This window comes from Pelobates fuscus, chromosome 4, assembly GCF_036172605.1.
Source record: "Pelobates fuscus isolate aPelFus1 chromosome 4, aPelFus1.pri, whole genome shotgun sequence".
NCBI lineage: Eukaryota > Metazoa > Chordata > Amphibia > Anura > Pelobatidae > Pelobates > Pelobates fuscus.
The window spans coordinates 288203014-288226795 of record NC_086320.1 but is presented as its reverse complement, the minus strand read 5'-3'; the positions used below and the strand labels follow the sequence as shown (position 1 = coordinate 288226795).

Here is a 23782-nt window from a genome sequence, read left to right as displayed (position 1 = left end):
GTCTGTTATCCAAATGGTATAAGTTCACTCTGTAATGGCACAAGTGGGCAAAAACTGTTTTGAGACCAGTGGGGATTACCAAAGGACAAGCTATTGAGTTGCTCTAAGCTTTTGTCCATTCTAATGATTCTCATAACCTATTTTTGCTTCAGAAATATGCAAAATGACTAGAATGTTTCCACAAAATAAATTTTTCCAAGGATGATTACACATAACCACCCTTACAGGGACACTACATGCACCATAACAGCAGTTGTTATTATTTATAAAGAGGCAGCAATGTACTAATGTGTAGTAAAGGTTTCCTTTGGAGATCAGAAGTTGTCTCCCTCTCCCTCTCCCTCTCCCTCCTTGTTAAATGCATACCTGAACTCTGACATGGGGGCCAGAGTAGAGGCAAACAAAATACAGCCTTAGTAATTTCTTTATCTGAATCTCTTAATTTTCAGTGTCATTAGGCTGATCAGAAAATGCAATCTAGCTCCCAGTGTGGGTACCAGCTGCTACACAGTCCCTTTTAATTGCATCTTGTGTCTATGAGTGATAATTACATTCTTCCAAAATACATGCAATTCTTTTAACACTTATACACGTATATGAAATCACTGGTTCAGATCTAGTTTGTCTAAGAAAATATAAGAGAGCTGAATTAAAGAAAATCCAATGTCTGGGCTGCAGTGCACTTTGGAAATGTAATGACTTAGTCCAACCAGTGAGATGGATTGAATTTTAAAAAGCTATCCAGCATTCTTAATAGGTGAAAAAGCACTCCTAATTTACTAAACTCCCCACGGCAAGCTGCAGAGCGTTTCTCAATCTACTAATGACGTGTTCTGGGCATACATCTTTGTATTTAGATTTTTGTATATATATATATATATATATATATATATAATCAAACCAGGAATAATTGGGTTGCACTCACGGTCTTGGATAAAAAGTTATAAATTTATTCCATAAATTGATGCAAAATCGACGTTTCGGTCCTCTCAGGGACCTTCCTCAGGATCAAATGACATACATACATACAACAAATATCGCCTTTATATAGCTATAAAATTAATACTTAATTGACTTACCCCAGGTGCAAAGAGTTCAACCGCGGCGTTCTCCATTAATAATTGCGCATGCGCGAAATAGACGCGACCTTCCATAACCCGGAACTTCTCCGTAATGACGTCAATGAACGTCGTTTCCCTGGTTACGCGGTATGCGTTACCTAGGGAACTATTCTACACAGGAAAATCGCTTGCAGGTTATACTCCGTGCACCTTGGGACCAGATCGAATAAACAGACAATTTAAATATTTGATAAAAGGACTGTATGTTATGCTATTAAAGGATACTACATTAAACTAACATTATACATTATGTATTTTAATACAACTAATGAATTAACATTATACAGTATGTATTTTAATACACCTAATGTCCTTCATTTACTAAATAATGAAGAAAAAATTAAGAAAAAATTAAAGAAAAAATTACTTGTGATTCCTCCATATTAATATATAATGTACACCTGGATAGTGCTTTGATTTGTATGCACGCCTGCAAAAAGGGGCATACTTAACTGTCAATATACAAAATAATAATTAAACAATTAAAAAATCACTAACTTTGCAATAAGTATGTAAGCAATCTACAAATGTATTCAAAAAATAATCAAAAATATTACTATATAGTGATGAATTGTGTAGTGACTTATAATAAATAATATACAATGTATAGGCTTCCCTGTATTAATCGGAGATTACGTGCAAGTTTTATTAAAGCTAACTCTCATTAACTTTGTGTGTTGAGTGCCAGTGTTGGAAGAACCTTGTAAATGTTATTCAGTGTTCCCTATATAGTAGCAGTGCATACAGTTATATGACCGTCTCGCTGGATATACTGTGTGGAATATTTTCTTCATTTAGATTAATAGTACATTTATTGACAATTTATTAATTGTAACTATAATGTATCTATCTGAATTACTATGACATATTGTATAGTCTTAATTGATCTTTCTGTAGATATTATTTCTACATCTAAGTTTCACTTTTTTGTAGTGCCAACTCATCGGATTCAAAAAAGAAAAATGTGCCATTAATATTCCTAATCACAGTTATCTACAAGCCTACAACGGTTCATTTTTAAAATCAAAAAACACAAGCAAAAATGGAGCTTATTAGAGAAAGGAATGATACGAGATCATTTCGTTGAGTCCTTTTGGAGCAACTGTGTCGAGTAGATATATCCAATACGTCTCTCTGTTGAGAAGCATCTTGCCTCGGTTTCCCCCACGTCTTGGTTCCGGGATATGATCTATCGCCGTAAATTTAAGAGATGCTAAAGGATGTTGATTCTGCAAAAAATGTTTTGCGACCGGTTTGTCGCTGGTGCCGTCCCTATACGCTGTACGGATATTCGATCTATGGCCGCGTATACGTTCACACAGTAGGGTCTGTGTTTTACCTATATAGGACAAACCACATGGACAGGTTAATTTGTATATAACAAACGAAGTTTTGCAGGTAATAGTATGATTTATCAGGAACTTCTTACTGGTATGGGGGTGGTTGAATGTGCGGGATGGGACCATGTGGCTACAGGTCACACATCCCAAGCATCTGACGCTTCCTCGATGCTGTATCTTCCCCTGCCGTACATAACTTTGTACAGGATCAGTTTTAACCAATAAATCACGCAAATTTTTATTTCGTTTGTAACAAATTAAAGGTTTCTGTTGAAAAGTTGATGGTAGTGTGGAGTCGCAGGCCAACATATTCCAGTTATCTCGGATAATATTCGATAATTGAACTGAAGAATCATTATATGTGGTTGGGCAAATTAGACGATTCTGTGTCTTCACAGAGGTTTGTGGGATAAATTCTCTCGCTTGTTTCAATGCTGTTTCCAATTGTGTGTGGTTATAACCTCGATTAAGAAACTTTGTTTTCATCTGTGTTAGTTGTTCTTCCCTAATTCGAGCATTGGAGTTGTTCCTTATGGTTCTGAGGAACTGTGCTTTAGGTAATGAAGCTTTGAGACGTTCCGGGTGTGCGCTTTGAGCATGAAGAATAGTGTTGCGGTCGGTGGGTTTGGTATATAGTGAATACTGTAAATTATTCTCCTCCACCCAAATGAGTAAATCCAGAAAGTGTACTCTGTCTTTACTTATTTCTGATGTGAATCGGATTGGACTGTCGATTTTATTCAAATCATCTACCATCTGTTGGGCTTCCTGTATTGTCCCGGTCCATAATACAAGCAAGTCGTCGATAAATCTAAAAAATCGAAGTATTTTATCTCCATATACTGGTAAGATGTTAGTTGTTTCATATATATACATGTAACCGTTTGCATAAGCTGGGGCCATGGCCGCACCCATTGATGTACCGGCCCTTTGCATATACCAGTCTTCTTCGAATCTGAAATAATTATTAGATAGAGCTAGTTCCAATAATTGTAATGTGTATTCAATAGGTGGACCGCTATATATAGCGTCATGGGGGAATCTGTCCTACAAAATCCAAAGAGAATGTCATTTGCAAATTATGGCTAATGTTGGAGTGTGATACATTTGTAAATACATTGTTATTGATGCTTAGGCTACCAGAAAGACTAGCTGAGCATAGTAATAAATGCATCACTACTGTTGTGTTTAAAGACATTTATGCTTTATTTTAGTAACTTGTTTTTCATAGGTAAAATTTTTTTTTTTTTCGTGTTATTTTTTTAACAATTTTCCACATTGTTATCCTTTTCAAATTTGTTAAACTCTCTACAAACCTAGAGCATATTTCTTATATTGCAGTCTTGAATTGGATGTGAAACTAAATTTGTCAGAAGCTGGAGAAAAATAACGTATGGAATACTAAAAGTGATGCATATTTTAGATAATTGTTAACTCTTTCAGTGACTGAAAAGCAATTTCTTGCCATTCTCTGATAGTGTGTAGAATATATAAGTATTTCTTTTGCTGTGGCAATGGGAGAAAGGTCTTTAAGCTGGGCTTTGTCTTCTCGTATAGGAAATTTAGCATTTCCTCTCTGATAAAATGTGCACAAATGGAATGTGCTTAGTAATGTACAGGATGAATCCCATTTTAAGTCGGGGAGTGATGTATCAAGTTCCTGCATTTTCTTTTTCTGTTGACTCTGTGTTTTTTTTTATTTATTTATTTATTTTTCCTTGTGATGCGAGTCCGAAATGGTTATACACTAAAGTTACATTTTCTGTCATTCAAAGGGCATTTTATCTTTAAGGTCAAATGATTCTAATCATTTATCTATTCTAGGTTTAGTGCATACACACCTCAGGGTTAATGTTGTGTTATGCCCTTGCTGTATTACTAATATAAAAATAAACACATTTTCTCAACTGGGATATAGGTATTGTACAGTAATGGTTGCTTTCTCTCAGTTACTACTTATACATCAGTAGCCAGATGCATCTGTAATGCTATAATATGAATTGTGAAGACCTAGATTGCATACGTTTTATGAGTTTAGCTCAAATATCAGATAATTATAACTTTCAGAAAAATTTTGTTTTAATAGTTGTATATATTGTGGATTTTGCACAGAATTCTCATAATCCTATTTTTCAAGTGACTGCATTTTAATAAATAGCAGTCTTTCAAGTGTGTATGGTCCAATTGCATAGCTTTAAATGTGTCCTCTACAGAGACAAGTCATTTGTGGTTTATAAAGTTGTCTCTGTAAACGGTTGTTATTGTTGAGAGCCCTGAACTGATAATGACTGGAGCAATCAAAGATAAGCAATTTCCCTTTTTCTTCTCCCCTTTTATGTCCTGTTTGTTGCTTCTTTTATCGGTTTGGTTTTTGCAACAATGAAATGAACAAGACAGGGTTTTTTTTTTTGTTGTTGTTTTTTTTCTCTTCTTTCATAGGAAAAAACTGCAGATGCAGATGTCCGGCACCATGACCAATTCAAATCTCGGAAGTGGTCTTGGTTTGTGAAATAACCCTTTAAAGACTGCATTTGACGTTGTGACTTTTGGTGATAGGTGGAAGAGAACCGTCACTTTATAGATTTTATAGATAACCGAGTTGAATATGCATCTTTAAAAAAAAAAAAAAAATCTATTTCTTTTTCTAAAATTCCATCTGGAGATTACTACGATGGTGCAGAGTTTCCTGTTAATGTATAGTTTAAGTCCACATAAAACTTAATTATATGATTTCAACAAGGTCAGAAAAATACTATAATATATTGACTTTGTAGGAGACTCACACGGACACGACCAACACATATAGTAATAAAAGATAATTTACATTTTTTTTTAAATTTTTTTTATTAGGACTATATAGTAAAATGCAATTATACAGAATAGTAACCATATAAATCTAGAGGTACGCTAAGCTTAGCTTATAGATATATAAATGTATTGATAATGGACAAATATGTTGAAAAACCTTTCCAAGGTAATCAAGGCAGAAGGGTCTCTTGACAGCCACGATTTCAGAATAATGTCCCTAGTGACACCATAGACTTGTACTCGGGGAGCACAGTGATCTCTGCAACGTCCTGAAAGCAGGGAGTTGGCCAGACAGGCCCCTTCAGCAGGCAGGTTCACTCCTTTTTCCAGGTTGACTGGCCCATTATGGGCTTAGTCATTGTTGCAAGTTGTGTCACTGGTGATGCCCCCTCTTAGCCTAATCCACCTGCCCACTTTGCATACTTCTTCTGTTGGGAGGTTTGAGACAGGATCTAGGCAATATTATCATTTTATACTAGAAATATTATAATAAAAACAAAGTATGCTATCAGCATTCAAATTCATGCCAAATATTTGATTAGAAAATACAGCCTTTGGGGGCGGGGCCTAACCACAGAGCAGAGCAGTCGCATGGTGCTGCAGCTCCTGCAAGCTTACGCAAAAACAATTGAATCCTGCTGAACAGAACGTGTGACCTGACTTCTTTTGGATCCTGGGTGAATTGGGACATCGAGCCCCACAAGATGACACCTTTCCCGAGGTTTTACGCTTCGGTCCTGACCACCCAGCTAATGAGGCCTACACACGATGCGGACATGGGGGAGACGGTCGCTCTCCCACCGCCCCAACGCACTGTAAGGCACAGCTGGAGCCACCGTTCCCCCCCCCCCCCTATGGACCGGCGGGGGTTATCCCGGTCCCCACAAACCTGGCACACAAAGCTACATGGACTGCAACTGATCACCAAAGCTGGGGCCCTGAGTGCGCTGAACCCAGCAATATGGCGGCTACAAAATCTGGGCCCACACTTACACAACCCCAACCTTCAAGCCTGGACCTGATTTTTCAGAAATTTTGGGCCCGCCTGGAACAACGCCTCGCCAAGTCCTCCCCTGCCCACGGAGCAAAAGAAGAGGTAAAGGTGAAGAGGAGACGGAGAGGACAAATCCCGGGTAAAGCATGCTCACCTACGCCCGCAATGACCGCTGTATACCCACCTAGGCCGGAGGTCCTATGGAGGTTTTCTCCAAAGCTTCAGCCACAATGCCGGAAGCCCGCCCGCCGCTGGCGGCGGCGAAACACCAGGGCCACCTGCAGCGCCCACACAGGGAAAGACCCGGCTCACATAGATGCCCGAGTCTGTGGCACGCAGAAGCCGACCCGACATGAGGCCTGGGGCCGGGGAGAGGTCCTTCCTCCCTCACAACCTGTCAGCAGCATCTCACAACCTGTCAGCAACATCCAGAGCTTGCACGCTCCGACCGCCACACGAACAGCCAAGGGAATTGGCTGAAGCAGCGCCTCGCACACTGGACCCACACGCAGACATCCGAGCACCTTACTAGGACTGACAAACGGAAAGGACTACAGAATTGCAGCTGAGTATCGCCCATTATACAAGCGGACACGGACTCTTAGTAACCAAGTCACTTGACCCATAGTCGCTACTTACCAAAGCACGCTAAGATTTATATCCTGAGACTCCTCTCCACAACTAGGCTATACTCCTCTCTTTTAGCTCAGGGGAACTTAGCCTGTTATCTAACCCATTGAAGACCCCTTTACCGGTAGTTGCCTCGACTATAATGCTGTGTGGGTGCTCCTAGTTTATAGCACTCAGGTGCACCTAGCCAGCCATACCTTGCAAGCGAGTTATACCTTTGACTATCCTCATGTAAAACTCAATTTCTTATGTTTATGCAGTACTCAGTAGGCAAATGTTTAAATACTCAGAGATAGATCTGTTGCATGCATCACTCGAATTTTGCCTTACATATATAGGTGCCAGCACAGTCATTCTCTAGAACCTCTAAGTACTTATTCTTCTCACAGTCTAGCTAGTTTCAATCTTCTGCACTCTCTTTTATTTAATTTAAATTTTCACCAAAACTGTTATGTAATTCCAGAAAACAATCGTTAATCTTTCTACTTAGACTTGTGCATATAATCCCACTATACCTGAGATCCTTCATGTCAGCACATAGACGTACACACAGTATATTGTTGAACCAAACTTGTTATAAATATAAAAAAATGTGCAAACGCTCATGCCACTACCTAACTCTTGTGAACCTTTGAAACACGCTGTTGTGGCGAATGTGATAACCTGTAACCACCTGCACAATAAAAATAAAGAATTTAAAAAAAAAAAAAAAGAAAAATACAGCCTTTACTCCAGGACCTCAAATTCTGCCCCCCAGATGTTCCAGAACCTAACTCACATGATTAGTTTGCTCTCTGTTACATTCAGAGAATTATAGCACTTGTAGGTCTTCACCACGTGAGGTTGACAAAGTTTGAGATCCCTGGTCTAGAGAATGGAAGCATTACACAAGGTTCAGCAAGAGTGAATGCATGAAGTAATAAGTAAGAATTTATCAACAATCATTCTTGCCAGCTAGGCGGAATTAAGCAATATGTAACAATATAACCTTCCCCTAACTGTCAAATTGATTAGCCTTACTATATTATACAGTGTGGTCCTGTGCCTTTTCTGAAATGCTGAACTCAAAGATTACATATTAGCAGGTTCAAAGGTTTTTGCATTTCTTTAGAATGAACTTCAACGTGATATTTCTGCACCCTGTGTCCTCAGAGGGAATGTGACGTATCCTCTGTTGGAAATTTATATTCCATTCCAGTAGTAAATATATCCGCTGTGCAGTTTTTGTGTTTTTGTGAAATGGCACACAGACATTTTGTTAACTTTTGGGTTGGGCTCCCAAAACCTATTGCATCAAGTTTGTTTCTCTCTGGATTACCAAATGTTAAAGGAACACTATAGGGTCAGGAACACAAACATGTATTCCTGACCCTATAGTGCAAAAAACACCATTTAGGTGTCTTTCCCCTCTTTACCCCCCCCCCGCCCCCCTTTTAAAAGCATGAAAAACGTACCTTATTTCTAGCACCGTGCCGGTCTGCCAGCACTGGCCCCGCTCCCTTGGTAACATCATCAGAATTGCAGAATTTTAGCCAATCCAATGCTTTCACATGGGGAAAGCATTGGATTGGCTAAAATCGACAAGGGGCGGGGCCAAACACCGCTTTTGGCCAATCAGCACCTCCACATAGAGATGCTTTAAATCAATGCATCTCTGAGGAAAACTCAGTGTCTCTGCGCAGAGCTTGGGGACGCTAAACGGCAGGGCTGCTTACTGTGCAGCACTGAGCCAGGAAGCACCTCCAGTGGCCATCTGAGGAGTGGCCACTTGGAGGTGTCCCTAGGGGCAATGTAAACAGTGCCTTTTCTCTGAAAAGGCAGTGTTTGCAAGAATAATGCCTGGATATAATGATTATACTCACCAGAACTACATTAAGCTGTAGTTGTTCTGGTGACTATAGTGTCCCTTTAATTCCTCCGCTTATGAAATGTACCTGAAACGGAAAGTTGTTTTTGTTCTCTTTAAATAAATAAAACATTTAATCTGAGTATATTGACCAAACATAGTAGGGAGCACCTTCATTCAATTCATGATAGGAAACATGTTTTCAAGTTATTAGTTTGACAGCAAAGCATACCTCCTTTAACTCCCTATTTAGGAGAAACCGTCCCTAATGTAAGGCCAAACCCATTGGTCTTTCTTTTCACTTTTCTATGAGTTCCATAATGTTGATGTGTTTGAGTATATATATATATAATAGAGCTCCACAGCAATAATACTGGCAGTAATGTCTTTAACCCCTTAAGGACCAAACTTCTGGAATAAAAGGGAATCATGACATGTCACACATGTCATGTGTCCTTAAGGGGTTAAACTACAATAAATGTGTTTTTAAAAGTCAGTCTGTGTAAAGAAGATTCATTGTCCTTGTTCTAAGTTACATTTTAGTTACAATTGTTATTAGTAAGGCAATAAATATTTCTCAGAACAGATCCGCCTCAACCACACTTCCACTTAAAGGGACACTATATAGTCACCCAGACCACTTCAGCTCAATGAAATGGTCTGGGTTGCCTGGCCCTCCCCCCCCCCCCCCCCCCACCCCTGGGTTTAACCGGTCAGATGTAAACATAGCAGTCAGAGAAACTGCTATTTTTACATTGCAGGGTTAATCCAACCACTAGTGGCTGTCTTCTGTTTGTCTGTTTTAACCCCTTCAGCGCCAAGTGAGGGGGACCCTGAGGGTGGGGGTGTCCTAAGGATGATCTAGTGTCAGGAAAATGAGTTTGTTTTCCTGACACTATAGTGATCCTTTAAATCCCCAAAATTAAAGTGTCCCTCTATGTCAATTTGAAAAACTGGAAGGTACGGAAACGTGTGTGTTTCACTTGTGATTGTGAGTTTACCGACCCCAAGTCATCTGCTTTTAACTGGAATTGTCATTGCCATTGAGTAGACATCCGCTTCCTGAATTGCTGTTAGTGGGATACAAAGCTGGCAAATGTGCAAATGTAAGCAGATCATGCCCCATTAATACAATTACATCACACACGAATCATGGGACAATGAAGATAATATTCATTAAATGTTCCAAGATGTTCTTAGAAATCTGATGTGATATAAATGTGTGTACAATGAAAAAGAACACTTGTAGGGCATTGCACATAAAAACAATATTTATATTAAAGTATTTTCCAGGAATGGTACATTCAGCTTTCACCAGGTTTAAGTGTTTCCTGGGGGCTAGATATTATTACCCAAGTTAATTGTACTGGTTTTATTAATCCCAGAAGGATGAAAGGATTCATTGACCATGCCAGGATCAGACATTGTCCCTGCTAGACACTACAGCTGTTATTCATTTTTTTTTTTAAATGTTCTTTATTTATTTTTTAAACTACTGAGCCAACTCTTTAGTGTAATAGTTGATTTGAATGTATAATAAAACAGAGCAACAATCAACATCAAAGTTGTACTGCATTGTTTTCAAGATAATATCACTTTAATCATTTATGCTTTTCAATGGAATATAAACTTCAATCACTTGAGTGCTGTTTTGTTTTTTCCTCATTACTTGCAGTTGTCAGCCATGCACTATAGTTAAGTTACTTAGTTAGAAGGGTTGTGTGTCATTTTTGCAAAGGCAAAGATTTTTTTTTTTTATATATATATATTTTTTTTAAGTTAAGTTTCTGTATATTAATTTGTTTTATGGTGGGAGAGGTTAATAACATCTAGTAATGAGTAGTGGCAGAATTAGAAACCAGTAGCTAAGAAGCAATTTATGGTTCTTGTAGAAAAAAAATGGGTTGGTATTAGCTGCTACTTTACCGCCTGGCTTTCAATGGCGGCTGCTGGTAACTCCCTGTCATTAATAGTTTATAATTTGCGGTCTGTAAATTTAAAGAGTAATGGCATGACGATTAAAGCCCTGTGTGTTTGAACTGTATCTCTTCTGTCAGCTATACTAGTTCTTTTGTCCTCTCTAGTTGTATAGTTACTGTACTATTAAACCGCTTCTAGTATGTATATTCAGCATTGAGCAGGAACAAACACTTTCATGCGTATTGATTAGCTATTGCTGACATGGATTTGCTCCGACCGTCCATTCTAGACATGGACTGACGTTTTAATTAAAGGACTAGTGTCACCTTAAATTCCGATTATGCTGTATGTCTGTATTGAAAGGAACCAGTGTATATACACATTATCTCACAAGAGTGAGTACACCCCTCACATTTTTGTAAATATTTTATATCTTTTAATGTGAGAACATTGAAAAAAATTACATTCTGTGAGCTTCCGGTCTGACTGCCTAAGCGAATGGTCGCATGTGTTTGGAGCTCCGGACTACAAAGCTGACAATCACCTTAATTTCTGCTACCCAAACCGGACCAACAGGGCCCGACAGCTCTCCCGGGAGCCCTAAACCCAGATGGGGAAAAAAACAAAAAAAGCGAGACAAGAAGCGCCCTGAATGGGCATGGAGAGATGTGGCGGCAGGCACGAGGAGCTCAAGGGCCTGGGATGGCGGCCATTACTGGGGACTGCCCGGACCTCTCGGACGATTTTTCTTGTGGAACCGATGAGGGATACTTACCAGCTCCAGCGCTTCCCACGCCGCGGATCCCGACAACACAGCCGGACTCCGCTCCGGTGACGGCCGCACTCCTGAAAGAACTGCTGGCAGAGTTGCAAAAGAACCTCCAGGCAGACATGGCCACGCTGCGCCAAGAATTTAAAGGCCTGACCGGCAGGATAGGCGCCCTGGAAACTACCTCACTCTCATCCAAACATCAGATCACTACCCTCCAACAGGAGGTCCGAGACCTGCGACAACTGAACGGCTCATATGAAAGGCGCTTCGCTACTTTGGAAGACTCCTGCCGTCGGAACAACTTAAAGATCAGGGGGGTTCCTGACGACGTACCCGAAGCGGAGCTCCCGCACGTGGTAAGGCGACTACTCTCGGCCCTGCTCACGCCAAAAATGTCTAAAACATTAGAGAGAGAGGGCATATTCAGGGTACCCAAATCCGCCCAAGCACGAGGGATTTAATTGTAAAGTTCGTCAGAGGGAGAGACAAGGCAACCCTCCTAACCGCACTGCGCAACAACTCGCCTTACTCTTTCGAAAGGCATGGACTTGACTTTCTATGCGGATCTGAGCTACAGCACCTTAGCATGGCGCCGGGAGATGTGACCGCTTACCACCCTCCTACGGAAGCACAACCTCAGCTACAAATGGCGCCCCTCACGCGCCCTGTCAGTCACTCACGGGACTAAAACTCATATCATCCGAGACCTCCGGGAAGCCGAAACGGTCCTGCAGCAACTAGGCATTCCCCAACGCCTTCTTACCACCGAAGCACCGGAGACAGCACAGCTACCAACCCACGGCTGGAACCCGGAAACCGCAACAGAATTTGTCCCTAGACGGGCCACCCAGAGCTCGCAGGACAGAGCCAAGACCTGACTCTCTGAATGCCGGCCTATCACAGGCCCAGTACGGGACTCACTCAATCCGGAGGCCCGGACCAAACACGGCCCATAGACCCACATACCCATTCACACGTTGAGTACTTACCGCTCTTTCACCCCCCCCCCCCCCCCAAGACACTGCTTGGCGTTGGAAACAAGGAGGACTCCAGACCCATAACTCATTGGGTTGTTTCGTTTTGTGTTATTTTATGTTTTGATTTCTCCTGTTGCATGTTTTATTTCACCTGGTGTATATTACGTACTTGTGTATGGTGTCTCCACCGTAGATATGCAAAATTGCTCCCACACACTAGCTATTACTTTTTCTTAATAATTATCTACACCCCGACTTCCACACATCACGGCTGTTACCATTCTTATTTTATTTTTCTCATTTAAGACAACACAAGGTAACGCAAGGGGAGAGCCATTTTTTTTTATTTATTTTTTTTAAATTCTTTATTTTTGCAGTGCATTTGCCAATCACAGGCTTGCATATGGTACCCCAACGGCAATCCATATGTATGTTTCAAGACATTAGTTACATTGGGGATGAGATAAACAGTGCACACTTTTTTTTCTTTTATAGATACACACTTTTGATATCAGGTTGGATATAAACATGGTTTAGGAATAACTTGCTCCTACTTGCAATATGACATGCTAAAATAATTATACATGTAACTACGATAAACACAGATTGATCACTCGGTTGCTTATAAAGAAAATTGCAGGTCTCTCGTGATACATAGGAGGGCAAGAGGAAGAAAAAAAAAAAAAAAAGGAACCAGAAAAATATAGAAACTCTTAAGAACTTTCTGCTTTATAACATTAGTATATTAGCTCAGGTAGGTTAAGCTAGGCAATCGACTGACTAGTTTGGTCTCGTCTAAGGTGAATACTCCGTTGAGCAATAACATAACATCAGGTCAGATACTTTCGTCCTGCACCCACTCAGCATATAAAAGCTAAACACCAGGCTATACAAATATCTATATCCGCTATAACTACTAAGGATAGCTCTAATTGCAGGTTGGTTAGTCGAGTGAAGTAGGTACGGTAAACAAAAAGAAATTAAAACCCAGATTAAGACATGCTACTCATATTCATGATCTACAAAGTGTTAATGCGCTCTAGCATAAAAGTACAAACATTAACAGATTACTTAACCTGCACCTATCTGAACACTAACAGTGAGGAGTAGACATGCTAGCTGGGGACTCAGGCTAATACTACCTTCAGGCCTATCTATACGCTGGGCCTAGGAGAACATGCTGATCTGAGAGCTAAATTATTACAGTTAGGACCTTACAAGAATTAGCATGCTAGCGAGATCGTGGCAGTATTAAATGAGTTAAGTCCCGTCTGTTACTGCATGTGGCTCAGAAGAGTGTGCTCGCTGTGTCCCGATGTGTACAGGCTCTGGGTCGTGTGCGGTCAGGCAATCCGACTGTTCAAGGCTGTCTGCAGACATGTACCTGTCAGCAGTGTCGTGGGTGTGTGGCTCGAGCTCTGGGTATCTGGGCTGCGGGTTGTTACCAGCGGCTTCAAAGTCCCGAGATGCGCATAATGCAGGGGCTGGAGCCCAGTGCCGCCTGCATTGCAGGTAGACCCCCTCAGCCTATGCCCACCGGGTGTACAGTCCTGATCAGCATGGGGGCGCCCTGTCCGAGGGCTGCACGCTCGCACGGTGAGGTGCGGGTGGGTTGGCTCACCATCCTTGTGCCGGCCTGTGCTTGCTGTGCACCGGTTCGGTGTATCCCTCCGTTGCAGGCTGGAGCTCGGAGGTTGGAAAGTTTGGCGTGAGGGTCGGAGGTCTCAGGAGTCTTAAGGTGGCTGAGAGGTCGGGTGTATTGGCTGGTCTCGCGGGGGTATGAATACCGGTGAGTGCCGTCACCCACGGCCCATTGCGGCTGTCCCGGCCATCTAGTTTTTCGGCGCCGTGTAAGTTTGGAGGTCGCTTTAATGTTTCTCGGCGGGAGTCCGCCCAAGTGTCGCCGGACCGCTGGGCGAATCCAGGATGCTGCCGCTTGTCTCGCCATCATGAAGGCTCGGCGCCCGGTCCCGCGTTCTGTCCAGAGGGCCGTGCAGAGCTGCTCGAAGAATACCCAGGTATGTTTGGGTGGTGCGATACGTGTGCGCCGTGTTGCAGGCCTTGCTTGTGCCGCCATCTTGATTGGGCCCTGAGAGTTTCGCCTCACCATAGGTTTAGTCGCCTGTTTGCATTGCTGTGCGGGGGTAGTCGCCCCCATCGAGGACCGGGATATCCCCCACCGGTCCAGAGGGGGGTGTTGCAGGGCATCGTGTGCTACTAGCTTGTGAGCGGTTCCTGTGCCGGACGATCGGCCGTCTCCCCCAGGCACTCGTCTCCGCTCCCGTGTAGGCCTCATGGCCGGTTCAAGCGCTCGTGTTGCGGTCTGTGGCAAGGCAGGTATCATTGCATTCCGCCGGGTGTCCTGCTTAATGTTCCGAGCCCCCGGCACTGCATTCATGTTTTGGTCGGCTAATATTGCTGATAGAGTGCCTGCTGGTGCCGGAGCGGTTAGAGAGCGCGTCCGGCCATCTTGGCAGTCAAGCCCCGCCCCCGGGGAGAGCCATTTTATATGCAGTCAACCGACAGCATACCAAGGGGGTCACGCAAGTTGTATTGTTTTACGCCTATATCTCTGCATCGACTATGCTGTACAGGTTCGTTGAAATGCTGCTTAACAGCTACGCACCAGCGAGCCGATTTATTTAACTACTGTTACCCATTGAAACCGGCAATTAGCCCCCCAGGTCAGTCGACCTGCATAAATGTGATGTTTAACGTGTTATTTGGCATCAGTTGTCCCTAGCATCATGAGGGCTGTCCCCGGTTACCGTCAATCTATGTACCCAGCGGCAACCAGGCATCAGACCTCACCTAACTTGTTTATTATGTTACTTACTTATTTTAATTGACAATTTTCTTGCCCACCGTTTTTACGTCTGAACCTTCAGCTTTACTTTTCGAGCAGATGTGTATATCCCAGCATTTAATATACTGCAGTAGTTCCCTGCAAAGTACACCTAATCCACACACATGCTAAACTACTATGCAGTTACTCTCCGCTAATGTTAAACCTTCTATTGAGCTTGTTGATACTTACTTAAAAAATGTGCACACACTCATGCCATTGTTAAGCCTGTATGACTATATAAGTACGCTGTTGTGGCGTTTGTGAATGTCATGTACTTACCTGCACAACAAAAATAAAGCATTAAAAAAAAATTACATTCTGTTACAATGTAAAGTAGTAAGTGTACAGCCTGTATATCAGTGTAAATTTGCAGTCCCCTCAAAATAACTCACACAGCCATTAATATCTAAACCAATGGCAACAAAAGCGAGTACACCCCTAAGTGTATTGCAGCCGAGTGTCATTTCTTCAGTGTTCACATGAAAAGATATAATAAAATATTTACAAAAATGTGAGGGGTGTACTCACTTTTGTGAAATGCTGTATATTTTTTTTTTAAAGGTTGTCTGAATTTCTTATTTTTGCCGCCATACTTGACCACATTCTGTCTGATGCATGCTCACTTGCACTGACCATTTATTCTCTCCATAGACTGTGCACGGTGGAGAAATAATTGCTTAGCGCCCCATGCTTTTCGCAAGGTAGTGCATTCCAACCATTTAGCAACGTGGACTACAATACCTATTATTCCCTGAAGTTGAATACATCAAACCTTGTGCATTAAGGCTCTGCAGTCTAACCAGGCAGTGTGTGTGCAAGACGGCCGTTAACTCCCCCCCCCCCCCCCCCCTATCCCCCTGAGAGCACAAGGCGATGTTATCATTATGCGGAGCAGGACATACTATTGAGACTAAACCGTCAAAGCAATGGTTTCTTTAATACACATCTTAAATATTACTTTGGAAAAAAGTGATTTTTTTAAAAAAAAATTTTTATTGTATTATATATATTTTTTTTAATTACCATTTATCTTTTGTGTGTGTATTTATTTTCATTTTGTAATGTACTGGGACATACATCCATTACCCAAGTTGTAGTGAATTCTCCAAAATCCAAAGAAGCAGGACCCCAGATAAATAACTCATGATGTTGGGGCATGGGTAACAAGCCAGAACTGTCACTCAAAGTACAATATCATGGACAGGTAGGAGACTTGATCTTCCTTCTGCAGAATACAACCAGCATTGCATAATGCTTAATAGAACTAAGATTGTTGCTCTGTGACATTATATCACGCACGTAAGACTTCTCCACCCAGACCTGTTCCTTTAACATCCATGTCAGAAAAAAACGCTGAATGTTTAGTTAAAGCGCCCAGTACACAGAGCTATTGTGGACCATTAAAGTTCTTAATTACTTCATCACATTTAGACACTTTTCTGGCCCATTTTTGATCTAAAATAAGTGAAAACGGAAAAAAGATACATGCATCACTAGAACAGCAATGTACTTAAATTACAAAAAAAAAATGTAGGTCCACAGCAACCAATTATATAAAGAAAACGGCTGAGGACTTTAAAGGGACACTATAGTCAACCAGGCCACTTCAGCCCATTGAAGTGGGCTGGGTGCACTGTCCCAGTCCCACTTAGTCCTGCAATTTATATCCTTGCAGTTTTTAAGAACTGCCTATATCAGACAGCCACTAGAGGCACGTCTTGGTTCTAACTGACTCTGCATTGTTAAAACCCCATTGAAGCAATTATTTCCTATGGGGGGGCTAAAACTCTCGTGGCACTTTCCACGCATGTACATTGGCCCCCCCATTTGATGTTTGAGGAGGAGGAGCGCCAACCCTTTAGAGAGAGAAGGGGTCATTATTCTGGAACGGCTGCAAAGGCTATGAATGTGGTTTTCAGGAGCACATGGCGCTCATTGCCCTGATGAGATTATCCATACCAAATCACCTTCCCAGATAGTTTACTCAGTCACAACTCACATGTAAGAAGATCTGGCACTGTTTATTCGTCGTATGATCTGTAGAATGTGCAGTCACAACAGGTAAAAGAACGATTCTTCCATACAGGTAGGAGAGATATCACAAGTCACATATAGATGTACAGCATAGAATACACTAGAACAGGAAAAGGGGAGGGGAGAATCTGAAGCATCATGCAAACTATGGAGTGGCCCAAGAGACAAACTTAAGATGAACATTACAGAAACAGTACATTATAATAAAACAATATCATGTAACATGACAGTCATCCAGACCCTGATATTAATAAAAATACAATAAATGCTAAATTCTGTACTGGTTAAGGGAAGAGTTAAACAAGTATGTGCCACAATGAATAGTCTATAATCAATCTTCCACCTGAAGGCTAGTATAATAGTGAGACTAGGGACTACTTTGTTTCAGTATTTTTGTGTAATATTTCTTTAAGAATGACTTGGCAGCAGATTCTCCTCTGGTTTATATTGATTCAGAGCAACCCACCCCCTGCTTTCAGTCTTGGTTTGTTTTTGTAGGATTGCATGTTATAGGAATAAAGTTTGCCCTCGACATTTGAGAATTTACTTAATGAGATCCACATTTTTGTTTTTTTATTTGACATTCCAGTTAAAGTCCCCATCACCCCCACAGACTTTGTTACAGGAAATGTCTGTTGAAAAGTTAAATGGGCCTTAGTTCATAGGTTGGGAACATGTCCTCAAAAGTATTGGAAATTATTCACTGAACCAAGAATTATGAAACATTTAACTGCAAATGTAAAACTTTAAATTTAGCAATCTCTCTCTATGTCACTTACGTATTTTTCCTTCTATATTTCAAAGTATGCTGTATTTACTGTAACTTTTCTCAGCACTGTTTATTTTTCTGTAAATGTAATAAATTGTTAGACCTCTGCAGAGAGGTTAATTGTCCAGCTTCCATCCCGAGGCTGAGACTCTTTGATGTAAAATGCCCTGCAGCTCCAAAAAGGTTAACAAATAGTGGATGTGTGAGACTAATGTAACATTGGCAGAAGTATTTGTGGGTACATAAAGGACCAATCTGCATTTGAACTCTCTCTGTAAGCATATATAGGGCATTGGGACACCAAGGGCATTGGGACATCTGCAAAACATTATGGATATGATCTTGGAATACAAAAGTGAAACTCAAGATGTCTATTGTGCGGGGGACCAGGAAAACCATACAACGGCTTTTAGAACAGGTTCGTCTTTAGCGGTTAGAGTGGCTACTTCTTCCACTCAGTCACTTCAGCTAGGTCCCAGAATTTTATAATTCTTGTAGGCCGCATCACATAAATAGCAAGTGTAGCTTACTCAGGGTCAAATTACTCCCTTATGAGGACCACGTCTTTTACCTGAAATATGGTGATTTATGTGGTTGAAAGGCGTGTCGATCTGCATGGAGTTGCCATCTTGCGTGGCCATTCATCATGGCAGTCAGGCTCTGCCCTCCCTATGTTTGAGAGCCATCTTCAGTTTTTTGTATTTTGTTGTTTTATTTCTTTTTTAACTGTTTTGAACCAGTTTGACAATAACTGGGGCTCTTTTCGGCATTCATGGCCCTTCCTCTCTCTAGCTGTACTAACAATTAATAATATGAAATTTAGACTTCTAATTCACCAAAATTCCTTCCATCCACCTTTTTGGCAATCACTGGGGGCTGGGTTTCCCTCACAGCAAAGGGAAGTATTGACATGGGCAGAGGGTGTTATTCTGGGAGGAAGGCGAGGGGAGGTTGGTGTGCTGTACTTGCCTAGCATGCTGACTGGCAAGGAATCTGACCTGCTCCACTCAGGGCAGCCCATGCGCATACTACTGTTGAATCGCTTTGTGTATGCGCTTAGTACACTGAGGTTACTCTGTACCGGGTAATTCTAAATATCTGCTTGTACTGTTAACAAACCAGGGACAGAACCCCAAATTTAGGACAGTTTGTACAAACTGTAGGTACACTACTTAGAAACTTTAATAAAATGTGAGTATTATATATACATTGATAATTAGGCATAGTTAGTAGAATTTTAAAGCAGATCTGTTGGCTTTTAGCTCAGGGATCTCCGTTTCTTTGCCCTTCAACCATTTTTGGACTAAGGGACCAGCTTTTCCTATTTTTAAAATAAATAAATTATTATTCTCCCTCTGTTTTGTGGATGGAGAGCTACTGATAGACTCTCAGCCTATCGTTATCGTCCGGGGCATCCTGATTGAAACTTACCACTAATGAGAGTGGAGGGGCAGAGCTACCAGACACCAGAGTGAACACTTTATAAGTTAAACCGTTTGTTTGCAGTTTTTAATCCCTTCTGATAAGGAGATGCTAGGAACCACCGCAAACAAAACAACTTAATTACATTTGAAGTTGCTCTGGTGCCTGGAGTGGTCCTTTTTAAATACTACTTGTAATGCCGAAAATTCATCTTAAACTGGGATCTGCATGATATTAAGAACTAGTTGAATGATTGTTGCAGGTTAAAGGCAAACAATGCTGTGCTTCATACAGTGATTGAAGGTCATTAATCTCAAGATTAGAATTTCGAGGATTGTGTTTGTTCTGTGCATGTTGCTTGTTTATAGATGTAGCCTATGCATTTTGAGATTTTTTTTAAAGATGATTTTCTTGATAATTTTTTTTTTCTCACCAGGGAGAACTTGAGAAGCTGAATCAATCTACAGATGACATCAACCGAAGGGAGATCGAACTTGAGGTATACAGAAGAGATTTTATATATTTATTTATGCAAAGTATTGTTGCCTGGCCCTTTTAATTCATTTAGGTTGTTTATCTATTTTGTATTATCTGTGTCTCTGTCTAGCTTTTTAACCTGAATCCATCCATCTATATAACCTTAATCTATCCAGCTATATAACCGTAATCTATCCAGCTAATAGATCTATCCTTTCTATTTCTGGCGTCTAGTTGTTGTTGTTATTATTATTCTTATTACTGATATTTATATAGCGCCAGCATATTCCGTAGTGCTTTACAATATTATCAAAGGGGGAAATGTAACATTAAAATTATCCTCCAGTTATTGAAACACTGCTGAAAAGATGCCCGAATATCTGGAAATGCCCATGTCTGATTTAAATGTGTTTTTAATGTAGCCCCTAGTAATGTGCTTAACAAGTCATATAACCGCCAGACTCTCCAATGTGGTAAAAGTTGGTTTGATTACTCTGCGATGCTTTTGGAAATATTTGTTCTAGAAGATTCCAATTGATAATTTAATGTTCTAAAATAACTCAAATTGATCAGTGTAATTTGGATTGTTATCAAATTCCAAAAGTTTAGTATTTTTCCCTCTAGAAATAAAAAAAAACGCTGTAATTTTTAGGTTGTTTTGACAGGTAGTTGACTGTAAAAGGCTACAGTATGCATTAACCCTATAAATGCTAGGATTTAATATAACTTGCATGCTATGCTTTCCTAGATCCATGGTTGTTTTTGTATGAGGCAGTGACTTGTAGTACCCTAGAGCTTGGGCAATCCACTTTGCTTCTACTAGCCAATGATTGTTTGTCATTGATGCCCTACTCAGAACTGTTCTGAGCAATGTCCTTTTTAAGTGCTGTAAGAGGCACTGAACATAGAGTGAAATGCCCAGTTTTACCAGTCATGCCAAATATAATTATTTGGTGTATCTTTGTAGGGAATAAAATTGTATCTATACATTATTAATTGAGTAAATTAATGGGTATAATGTTTTCGAATGGTTTCTTCGACTCTCTGTTATCGATCAAGACTACAAAAATGGCATTCATGGATGGATGTGCAACCAATTCCGTGATACTGGGCATGTCTTGGGGAGGGAGCAGCTGTGTATAAATCTGCCCTGTAAATTCCATACACTATATTGAAAGTGGAAGAATCTTTGTGTAGTTATATCATTTTTTTTTAAATGTCTGGGTATTTTGTTTTGCATAAACAGAATATTGAAGGATATAATTATGTATGTGAGCCGGTTGTTGCTCCAAGGAATCTGATTGGCATTATGGAATCAACAAGGATTTTGTTTTTCTCTTTTTGTGACACAATTGCCTTTGCTTCAAATATTTTGTTTTTCTTTGTTCCTTCTTTTGGATCAACAGATATGTTTTAAAGTTGAATTTGATGGGCTTTTTTTTTCCCGACATTACTAGGTTATTATGATTAGATTACTAGGTAACAGTATACATATACTGGCATTTTACCGAATGTATACCAACCGTGTGGTAAGCTTTTCATCCGTACCTTTTGTGCTTACTGGGTATAGCCACAAAGATCCAAAAGGTCAGACACTTGCATTACTAGAGTACAGGATCATAGCAATGGACCACTTCTAAGTTCACCCAGAGACGTGTAGTCTATTTACGTTGACCATTACTGATGTCTACTTGTGTACTTCTGCAACATAAGTTGACTATTTCTCCACCAAGACTGTTGGTATGCTACAGTGTTATTTATTATTATTATTATTATGTAATTTTTTTTGTTTTGGTTTGTTCTGCCATGCGTACATGCAATTCGGTATTTTAAATCTTTGATATTACAAATTTGTTGTGAGATGTGCGCTTTGTAAATATTGCTTACGTATACGGTGTAATAGTACTAGAATATAAAATAAACATGGAAATGTACATGTTAAAGGAACACTATAACGGTAGGAATAGAAACCTGTATTCCTAATGCTATAACTTTAATCGATCTATACTAGTGTGCCCCCTGTCATATGGAAGGGTAAGTTTTACTTGTGTTTCTGCCCTCGCTGTGCCAGTCTGTTTGGGGTAACCCCAACTCTTTGGATGATCCCATCATTGCAGATGATCTCAGCTAACCCAAAGCGTTCCCATATGATGGCATTGAGAGGCTAGTGTGTATACACCGTAAGATGCCTTGCTGCACCAATCAAATGATCTCAAATGATCTCTGTGACCATGTGATTGAAATGAGTTTCAGTTGCCTATTTCACCGGAATGTGCCTATAGTGGCTGTCAGTGTAACTCCAACTAGCAGCATTTTAAACCTTCAATGTAAACATTGCTGTCCCTTCTTGAATTGCAAGGTTAAAATGACAGGACCAAGGCACCCAGAAATGAAAGGACCAGGGTGCCTATAATGTCCCTTTAAGAAAACTTTGCATGTTAATTCCTATATTTTTGTATTTTTTGTTTGTACCATTACCAAAATGGGTGTGGATAAATATTTATTGTTTAAAGATTATATGCTATAGATTGTTATTAGCTGAACAATGGCTTCTGCGTGTGAGTTTTTCCCTTGTTTATTATTGATTAAACTTGATGACCTGGTTTTTCTCTTTTTCCTTTTGTAGTTGCAATGAAGTCATTGTTTAATTGATATAATTATAAAAATAACTTGTTATATTGTGTTGTTGTTTTTTTTTCTGGGTGTATTGTATGTTGAACATGTTATTATAAAAATACATTCATTAGTTTGTAAAATTAAATTAATTCAATTCTGTTTGCACCCAGCCTGGATGTTGGTTGGAGGAGCAGTGGAATCATTTTCAGGAATACTCTGGACACTATAACAACGTCATCTCAATGAAGCTGTCATGGTTCTTAGGGTCACCTGGCACAGTCTGACATTTTAAAGGGTCACTATAGTCACCAGCACCACTACAGCTTAAAGTAATGGTTGTGGTGTATATAGCCTGTCCTTGCAGTGTTAGCACTGTAAACGCTGCCTTTTCTCTGTATGAAGGTGCTGAACGTTCCCCATAGAGATGCATTGATTTAATGCATCTCTATGAAAAGACATTGATTGTCTCAGTGATCTTTGCCATGGAGCAGGAAGAAACGGTGAGTAAAATCACCTTTAATCTCGGGAGAGAGCGGGGCCAGGGACCTAATGCTGCATTCCAGCACTATAGTGTCAGGAATACATGTTTATATTACATAGAAACATAGAATGTGACGGCAGATAAGAACCATTCGGCCCGCCTAGTCTGACCAATTTTCAAAATACTTTCATTAGTCCCTGACCTTTATATTATTGCTATGACAGCCTTATACCTATCCCACACATGCTAAAACTCGTTCACTGTGTTAACCTCTACGACTTCAGCTGGTAGGCTATTCCATGCATCCACTACCCTTTCAGTAAAGTAATACTTCCTTTAACTGTCTCGAGGCGCTGGGCTCTCCTTCTCCTTTATGGGCTAATGCAAAAGCATTAGCTCAAGCAGTGAGGAGGCCATTACGAATGCTATAGAATCCTACTAACTATTTAGGTGTCCATTTGTACCAGTGAATACCACTAATTTCTCATTCTATCAGGCCCGGACTGGCCATCGGGCATACCGGGCAAATGCCCTGTGGGCCGCGATGGCCGTGGGGCCGAGGCTGGCAGGGGAGATCACAGGATCTCCCCTGCCAGCCCCTGCAGGGCCAGCGCTATCCGAGCGCCGGCCCTGCTGTGTGCCTCCATGGGCCGGTGGGGAGATCAAAGATCTTCCTCACCGGGCCAGAGGCAGTTACAGGCGGCCGCCGGCTGAGGAGTGAGGGAGG

The 23782-nt window shown here is 40.8% G+C and overlaps 1 protein-coding gene across 1 annotated transcript in view; it reads left to right on the top strand.

Annotated features, from left to right (window-relative positions):
• Positions 1-23782, top strand: part of SH3BP5 (SH3 domain binding protein 5) — an 88151-nt gene that overhangs the window by 5573 nt on the left and 58796 nt on the right. The window contains exon 2 of the mRNA XM_063452181.1: positions 19918-19980. Coding sequence (XP_063308251.1) covers positions 19918-19980 — 63 coding nt within the window. The remainder of the gene's footprint in view (positions 1-19917; positions 19981-23782) is intronic.